The 9,412-nt window shown below is 32.2% G+C and overlaps 2 protein-coding genes across 2 annotated transcripts; one reads left to right on the plus strand and one right to left on the minus strand.

Annotated features, from left to right (window-relative positions):
* On the minus strand, positions 1-3,162 carry LOC113854182 (bifunctional UDP-glucose 4-epimerase and UDP-xylose 4-epimerase 1). The gene is made up of 9 exons (XM_027485067.1): positions 2,770-3,162; positions 2,635-2,684; positions 2,412-2,547; positions 1,829-1,930; positions 1,409-1,636; positions 1,142-1,223; positions 896-978; positions 630-721; positions 1-415 (listed from the first exon to the last, which is right to left on the minus strand). Exons 1-9 carry the CDS (start codon positions 2,962-2,964, stop codon positions 331-333), a joined length of 1,053 nt encoding a protein of 350 aa, XP_027340868.1. The 5' UTR covers positions 2,965-3,162; the 3' UTR covers positions 1-330.
* Positions 3,163-7,924: 4,762 nt separating this feature from the next.
* Positions 7,925-8,614, plus strand: LOC113856061 (protein P21-like). Its single transcript, XM_027487690.1, has one exon. It carries the CDS (start codon positions 7,943-7,945, stop codon positions 8,612-8,614), a length of 672 nt encoding a protein of 223 aa, XP_027343491.1. The 5' UTR covers positions 7,925-7,942.
* The last annotated feature ends 798 nt before the right edge of the window (positions 8,615-9,412 follow it).

Here is a 9,412-nt window from a genome sequence, read left to right on the forward strand (position 1 = left end):
AATGCACAATTTAATCATTTATATATATTTTTTATGGAATTAACAATTTAGTACAGTTTAAATTCAATTTCAGCATCCTTACTTCCTTCCTTTTAAAACAGATGGCTGAAATGGATAAGCTTCTCCCAATATCAAATCGACGGCTAGTCCAATTTAAAAATATAGTTTAAATATATAGCTTTTACTTATTGAAAAGCTGCCAAATTTTTATTCTCAAGATTATACAATTAAGTGCCTAAACAAACCACCCCGGCAGAAAAGTATTTCTACAAAGAGAAGCCTATTTCTGTTGAAACATTTGTAGCCGAGCATTATATTTCTCAGGTTAATTCAAGGCTTCCCCGTGTAACCCCAAGGATTGTTCTTTGCCCAGTTCCATTGGTCCCTGCACATCTCCTCCACGCCATATTTTGCCCTGAAGAGATGAGACAAATTAGTAATAACAAAACAAGAGCGTAAAATACAAGCTACAATCCGTACATCTGTGCTTTTGTTCGATATACAAGTTCAACGAAGCATAGTATGCTAATATTTCAGATTTGGGAATCTTGATTTTCCGCTCAACAAATCTGTTTTGCTAGAAACCAAAATGATTTGTCACGTACAAAGGAATAAAATCAAGCACTTACTTCCAACCAAGCTCTTTCTCAGCTTTCTCTGTAGATGCATAAACCTCCGTAGCATCTCCCGATCTTCTTGGACACAATTTTACTGGGATTTTCTGAAGATTTAATATCCAAAGGACAAAAGAAAATCCTTCCAACGTTATTATTTTATTCGTTTGAGTAAATACAAAAATGGAGTCATCTACATTGGTATAGAAGTTCACATTCACACATCAATACACCGTTCCACAACTTCATCTGTTTCCGTGTATATCAGAAAGACACATTACCTTGCCAGAAGCCTTTTCAAATGCGGCAACCATTTCAAGTACAGATGTTCCACGACCAGTTCCAAGGTTGTAAGCAGTACAACCTGAAGAACAATATATCCCATTTTACTTCAGCATACAGAGAAAAACAATCAACAACGAAAGCCTTATCCCACCAGGTAAGCATGCAGAGTAAAAAATCAATCAATGAAGTGGGGAAAAAACTATCCATGTAGATATATAGAAGAAAAAGAAGAATTCATTCACCAATGTCCTCTGCTGTGAAAAGCTTTCGCAGGGCAGCAATATGACCATCTGCTAAGTCCATCACATGGATGTAATCCCGGACCTTATTTTAATAAGGAAAAAACAAAGGAGTATTAGCATTTTTGCAGGGTTAACAAATATGTCTATGCTGTGTTATTTACTTGTCTTTGTGCAATTGTCACATTTTCCCCAAATATCCTGTAGGAGCGTATGATGTAAAAAAAAAAAGAAAAATTAAATTGCAAAATATATGTAAGTTTTACGAACCGCGGAGCCATCCTTTGTAGGATAATCATAACCATATACATTGAGTTCAGGCAATCTTCCAACAGCTACTTGCTGTATGTAAGGCATGAGGTTATTTGGGATGCCCTTGGGATCTTCACCAATTTTACCACTTTCATGAGCCCCAACCGGATTGAAGTATCTCAGTAAGATGATCCTCCATTCCGGCTCAGCTTTCTGAATATCTCGGGCAATTTCTTCGAGGAAAAGCTTCAATGAATCAATGCAGAGAGAAGCTATTAGAACCCAAAACCAGGCATTACAAGTTTAAAATTACAACTCAGTAGGTTTATACAATGCCCAATACAGTGATACATATAAATTACAACTGAATTAGAAAATACAAGCTCCCAACAAGGGGTAAGAGAGTAAAAAACTAATGCAGAAAAAATTCATGACTACCTTGGTGCGTCCATAGGGATTCATGGCTTGTAACTTGAAATCCTCCACACATGGTATCTTCTCAGGTTGGCCATAAACAGTTGCGGATGATGAGAAAACCATCTATAAATGACCACGTGTTAAGTAATATTCTATTTATATCTAAGAATAAAAATAAAGAAACTTATACCATTTAAGTTTACATTATAGTATATAATTTCAAGATACTATAAGCAGAAAGGAAAATAAAAAGTAACGCATGTAATGAGACATTATTCCTTATTTTAGTTACATGGCAAATGGAACCATTTTGCCTGTATGAGGTAAAAAATAAATGACAAGATAGTATTTTTAAATGGTTGATTTTATGGGAACCAATATTAAAGAATAAGGTAATAGTCCAAGAGTTTCCTTGTTTGGAAACATTGTTTTAAGTATAAAATATTCTCTTAATTAAGAACAGCAATGAAAGGAAAAGAGGAATATATAAACTATGGACCTGTTATTTTCATTATTCTACACATTTATGGACAATCCTCCTCCAATGTTGAAGTCAATTCAAAAAATGATAGCATAGTCAAAATTAGGGCATGACAGGGCGAACCTTTTTACAATTATACTTTGCCATAACTTCATAGAGATTGATAGTGCCGACCAAATTAAAATCAAAATAGCGGCGAGGCTTCGCAACACTTTCCCCAACAGCTTTCAAACCAGCGAAGTGAATCACCGCATCAAATCTATTCCATAAGAAAAAAAACTTAAGCACGTAATTATTAACCGCAGCCTAAGAAAAAAAAATGAAAAGAACGAAATATTAACCGTACTTAGTTTTGGAGAAGAGTTTCTCCAAGTCATCCTTATTCCTGAGATCGCCCTGCGAGAACAAAGGTTGAAACTAGGGTTCAATTTGCAATAAGGTAAATTAACAACGAAGTAAGTAGAGTGAAGTAGGAACAGACCTTGGTGAATTCGAGGTTTTGAGAAAGCTGAGGACCCACCACTTCGCGTACCCGGTCAACGGCTTCCGTGACGGAGTTGTCTAAATTGTCAATGATAGAAACAGTGAAGCCACCTTTGAGAAGCTGAACGACGGTGTGAGTGCCTATGAAACCGGCACCACCGGTCACCAGAATCTTTTGGGAAGGGGACACCATTTTGGAGAAGAAGGCGATAGAGTTTCCGAATGCGAGACGAGACGAGACGAGGGAGATAAGAGCGGCGCCGAGAATTTAAGGAGCAGTGAGAGAGATAATGGAATGGGATTTGGGATAAGCATTGGTATGGGGGATGTTTAGTTTCTTTCTCTTTCTAATCCGTTTGGTTTGTTACTTTGGCGCGCGCCTTTCTCTTTTACTATTTTCGTTAACAATTAATTATTTATTTCTTATTCTGTTTGTTTTCCGTGTGGGTCCCGCGTTGGTCTCTTCCTTTCTGGATTGGTTCGCCACGCAAACCCACCTCATGCGCGTGATCGCCCAGCAGGCAGTTAATAGTCTATCTTAATACAATATTAAATTTAACACATTTTAAGAAAGAAATTGTATTATATTTTATATTTTCTTAACTACATTTAATATCTTTTATTCTTTTAAAATCATATTTTTAATTAATATTTACTATTAATAATTGTATACTCAGTGAATAATATTTTATATGGCATGATATCATATCAATTTAATGAAAATACATAAAATTTTTTACACATCATCATCTAATTAAGAATCTATATAATTAAATATAACTAATTTTAAAAACCATTTAAAATTTGTTTTTAATTTATTTAATTGATTAATAATATAAATTTTTTTATATTTATATTATATTTAGTAGGCAAGTTTAACGTAATAATATGTTTATATTATTTATTTTAACATATATACTATAAATATATTTTTATTTTATTTTATTTTTAAAAATTTTATAATTTTATTACTATAATATCCCGTTTCATCTTGTATATTATTAAATCTTAATTAAATTGAATTTGAGTTAAAATATATGATGTTTTGTTGAGTGATAATAATGTAACAGACAAACAAAACATCGTATCATATTTGTTATGTACCTACTTGTTTGTTAAATAAAATAATAAATTTTGATTTATCTGTTTATTTAGAAGTTAACGACGATAATAAATATTTTTTTTCCACTCATGTAAGACAAGTCTAAATATAAAAAAAAGAAAAGAAAAAGTAAAGATAACTTTTTAAAAAGTTACAATTAAATTGAATAAAATGATTAAATTTTTAGTTGATGTAATTTTTTTACTTAAAAAAAAAAAAGAACAGTTATAGTATGCTATTGTTTTTCTGTACTTAGAAACTGATCGCCCCTCTTATCCATTGCAACACGGGCCAATACGTAGGGTAGAGCTTTGTGGCGACTACGATGGAGCTAAGTAGTGGCAATGGTGGTTGATGGCAGTTTTGATTCGTGACTGTGATTGATGTTTTGGTTGATAGAGGTTGTGGGGAGGGAATTGTCTTCATAGCTAAATAGTTGCGTTGAGGTGACTCGCAACAGTGAGGTGCAGGAAGATGACACCGGTTATGGGGTGACATAGCGATAGAATTAGGTCACAACCACATGAATTCTTTTAATGCACATGCCAGTCACAATGTCGCATTAACTTATCATATGTGTAATTCCACAAAATTTATGTTTTTTATGTGTCTAAAACATGTATAAACAAATAAAAGATTATTTTTTATTAAAATGTAATATTTAATTATATATTGATAGATAGATTAAAATCAAACTTTAAAAACATTTACTAAATTAAATATTTCAATAAATAAATAAAATTTATTTTAATATTAATTTATAAAAGCTCGTTATCTTTGATATTAATAAAGAAATTTAATTATTGATAAATATATTCAAAAATTATCTTTTAATCATATATTAAGTGAATAAAAAAAGTTTAATTTTTTAAATAAAGGTTACAATTAAAAAAATCTTCTCTTTTTTTTTCTAAAATTAATTTCTAATTTTTTAGAATATAATTTTAAATTAATTTAGTCAATCTTCGTTTACTTATTTTTTAATTTTTTTATAAATTTACATTTTAAAATATTATATTAAATGAAAGTGAATAATTTATATATCTATAAATTATATTTTTGTTTACACCATTAATAACTTTATATAAAATATTATATTCATCAAGTCAATCATTAATCTGTTAAAGTGAATATTTCTTTTAAAATTAAACATATAGTGTATTAATTTTAAAGTATATGAAATGGATATACAACATTTTAAATTAATATAAAAATTTACATATATATTTAAAATGATAAAAAAATTTAATTCAATAACTAATTCTGAGATAAAACTATTTGTGCGAAAAAAAATGTAACCTAAACGATATAAGTATATTTGTTCTCATATCAAATTAATAATTTATTTATATTTAAAAAATTTATAAAATTTCATAATAACAATATAATGTATATGCAGGTGCATGATTCTTAATTACCCGATTTTGCAAAATAATTTATGAATTGAGTTATATATAGGGTTATTCTGCCCGTCTGGAACAAACAAACACAGAACGAATAGTAGCACAGACACAGAGGGTGAAGTGTTGAGCAATTGATGACACGCAAGAGATTCATTTGGATATGAAAACACGTGCTCGATCACGTAATAAAGATGCTAAAATGCGATGCGAATATGTATATACATTATTATTTACACACTAAACATCAATAAAAGGATATGCATTCTCTTTGTCAATATCGTCATCACAAAATATGGCTGAACTGTACAATGGGTGCATTGAAGGTCCTTGGATATTGTTCCGTGAACGCAAGTCTCACCCAGCCGTGTAAAACAACTTAGATGAGCAACTACAGTTGTCTATATGCTCAGAGTTTCAGATTCAGATTCAGATTTCTACAAGCGGTGGACTCCAATGGAATATACAGGAATTGTAATTTTTTTTAATATACTCGTATTTAGAAACAGATATGAGTTCAAGCTTGTGTTTTTCCTATAATTCACCGTGTTTTTTTTTTTTTTATGTTGGGTACAATGTAAAGTTACGGATGGAAGATATCAAGACAGCTAGCGAGTTGACATTATTGAACATTTGCTCAGTTCTTGGGTGTAAAAAAAATTATTTATCGTAATAAAAAAACAATAATATATATTTCTGAATAAATGAATTTATTTAATGTGATATGTTAAATGCTTGTCAAATAGTCATCTTAAATTACTCATTAGTCAAACTTATTTTTCTCTTTTAGATTCACCTATCAACCAAATGCTCTAAAATAGTTTGTACCAAATAACGTAAAGAAGTGTTATGTTTATAAGATTTAAATGTGAGTGAGTCACAGTCTGAACATCTAAAAGAAACTGTGAAATAATCCTGAAGTGAAGTGTATCTCCTGAAAGCTAGATATTTTGGAAGTGTATATCGAAAGGGGTAAATTGGTGACTTGAATGCTCTGCTTTTTAAAATAAAGAATATCATAAAATACAAGTTAAGTGATAATCAGTTAATCCAGGGATTTGGATAATCAAAGCATCGGGATCATGGGCCTCTTTTTACAAAGCCCAATTCACTTTGGCCTAGTGACAAATATACTAAAAATAAAATAAAATAAAATAATGGTTCCCTAGGCCTTCCCCCATTGTTGCCTCCTAAAAGGATAAGAAAATTGTGAACCAAAAATATAAAAAAATGGGAACAAAAATTAAAATTTTCTAATATTTTGTTGTCACTTGACCAATAATAATAATAATAATTTGTTTTCACGGCAACGAAAATTGACCAAGTGATGCAGTCAGTTCCTACCTAATGAAACTTACAGGTAGCACTCACCAATTCTAGAAGAGTTAGGATGAACAAATTTCAAAGTCCTAATTATCAAGAATTTCTGTTGATTTTCTCCACGATAGAAGAACGTGTCTATATTTATCAAATATTATTTTTTTCAGCCCTCACCTCTATGCTAAGTTCAAATATGGCTGATATTTTTGATGGTTTTGTTTATATCTACTTTTAAATTCACAAAAATAATAGGGAACTATTATTTTTTAGAAAAAAAAAACGTTTTTTTATTTCTTTAACCTTAACTTTACTTATGATTGCTATTGATAAAATTATTTTTTTATTAACTACTTCAATCCGAATGAATATATATTTTTATATAAGATCCTCCTTTTGTTTTTCTTCATATTTATGATCTTCTTTAATTAATAAATAGGAGAATTAATAAGAGGAATCTGAATTATTCAACCGAAATGGGAAGCCACATTCAAGTAATCCTAAAATATAATATATACGATTCGATTGCTTGCTTATATTTACGGCAGACCTGATTATTATTAGATTGGTGTCAATAAACAATAAATTGAAGATATATACTTTTTTTGGGCGAAGATATATACTTTGATGAAATATATAAACTCAACATTATTGATGCTGTAGAATGCTAGTACTATTTTCCGTGTTACTTATGTAAGCTGCACACGCTTCGTATAGCCTCGGTTGAATAATTATATCTATCTATTTCTATCATGTATAGAAAGATTGCTTAATTTGTGTTATTTTATTCTGAACCATTACCTCATACGTGTTGAAACTTGCTCGCTAAGGTTGTCAATGTCGGTCCTTAGACAAACATCTGTGTATTTCCGCATATAGTGGATTAATAACGACGCAATGTGCACTTGGTTGATTTTTCTTCTCTTGTGAAGGTCGACGCATATACATTTATCCAATAAGATAACGATGAACACGGAGAGTTAATTATTATAATGAAGTAGACGCTTAATTTTTCCAGAAGGTAGAAAAATTTAACTCTTAGCCAATAGCTTGCAACAATCATGGCCAAAACCACGTTTGAATGTCGTGACATTATTTTAATAAGCTTAAACCTGCGCATTTCCGAGAATTCCGTTATTTTATTTTAGTTTGCAAACAATTTTCTAGTCTTCATGTGCATGCATCATCAAGAACGTGACCTCATCAGGAGAATTTTCCAAACCCAAGACATTTCAACAACGTATAATCCACACCCACCATATAACTATATATAATCTCAGCTCTCAGTGCCACTTTCTTCAACTAACTAACTACCTAAGCCAATTTTATTCATCAATTGAAATTGTTCCATCATGAAAAAATTCTCTATCTTCCTCCTCATCGCTGTAAGTTGCATGACAGGCTTGAGCCATGCAGCCACATTCGACATCACAAACAAATGCACCTACACGGTGTGGGCTGCGGCCGTGCCCACCGGCGGCGGCAAACAACTAAACCCCGGCGAAAGCTGGGGAATTAACGTGGCGGCAGGCACGGCCGGAGCACGCATCTGGGCTCGAACGAACTGCAATTTCGACGGGTCAGGGCGTGGACATTGCCAAACGGGGGATTGTGGCGGCGCTCTCCAATGCACAGCATATGGCACACCACCAAACACGCTCGCGGAGTTCGCTTTAAACCAATATAACAACCTCGACTTCTACGACATTTCGCTTGTGGACGGTTTCAATGTTCCGATGGAGTTCAGTCCAACTTCGAATGGGTGCACCCGCGCGATTAGTTGCACTGCTGACATCAACGGTCAGTGCCCAAGCGTGCTCAAGGCGGATGGCGGTTGTAACAACCCCTGCACGGTTTTCAAGACTGATGAATATTGTTGCAATTCTGGTAGTTGTGGACCCACCGATTATTCCAAGTTCTTCAAGGACAGGTGTCGAGATGCTTATAGTTATCCTAAGGACGATGCATCCAGCACGTTTACATGCCCCGGTGGAACCAACTACAGGGTTGTGTTTTGCCCTTGAACCATTGTTTGTGTTTTTCTTTCTTCCTTCTTCTTCGCTGATTGCTATGCTCGTAATAAATATATATGCTTCTACCACCACCAAATAAAAGGCTTGGGATCGGGGAATCTGTGTGTACATCCAAGAGATGTACCCTAGCACTTGTCTCAATTTCAACGGACTGGGGTCACTGAACAGGATCGAGTTTGATTTGTTCAAGTCCTTAGCTAGGTTAAAGCTTGTGCTCTTGGTCTATCTTTGTCTTATAAAGTAACATGGGACCACGTTTGCCTTTTTTTTTTACTTAAATGGCGTAATTCCCTTTCAAATTTACCAAATTAATGTACATTCAAATTGACTTACTCTTTTTTCAAAATAAATAAATTGCGGAACTTTTTAGAATTATCTTTGCTAACAGCTACAAATATTTGGGTAAATTTCTATAAAAATTTATAAGAAAATAATTAATATAAAATAACAAAATTTTCTCTCATGTTAAAAATAATTTATTCTTTTAAATTTTTTATACTATTTTTTTTTAGAAATCTTCCTAGATTATAAAGAATAGTTGAAAATATAAAATAAATAGTATGTCCTCGCGTCTCTGTATTGGAAAATCACAGCAGATTATCAGCTAATAGAAAACATGAAGCATACACACATATATGTCACCATCAAATAGAAAATTTTCGGAGTTAAAATAACAGTATAAAATAGTCATCGGTAGAAGTAGCCGTCTTGACTTTCGTAACCTGTTGTAAAAGTACAAATTATTAATGCAGTTGAATTAAACAGCTATGAAAGTTATTTAAGTTCTAA

Source organism: Abrus precatorius, unplaced genomic scaffold (assembly GCF_003935025.1).
Source record: "Abrus precatorius isolate BTA unplaced genomic scaffold, Abrus_2018 Scaffold11, whole genome shotgun sequence".
Taxonomy (NCBI): Eukaryota; Viridiplantae; Streptophyta; class Magnoliopsida; order Fabales; family Fabaceae; genus Abrus; species Abrus precatorius.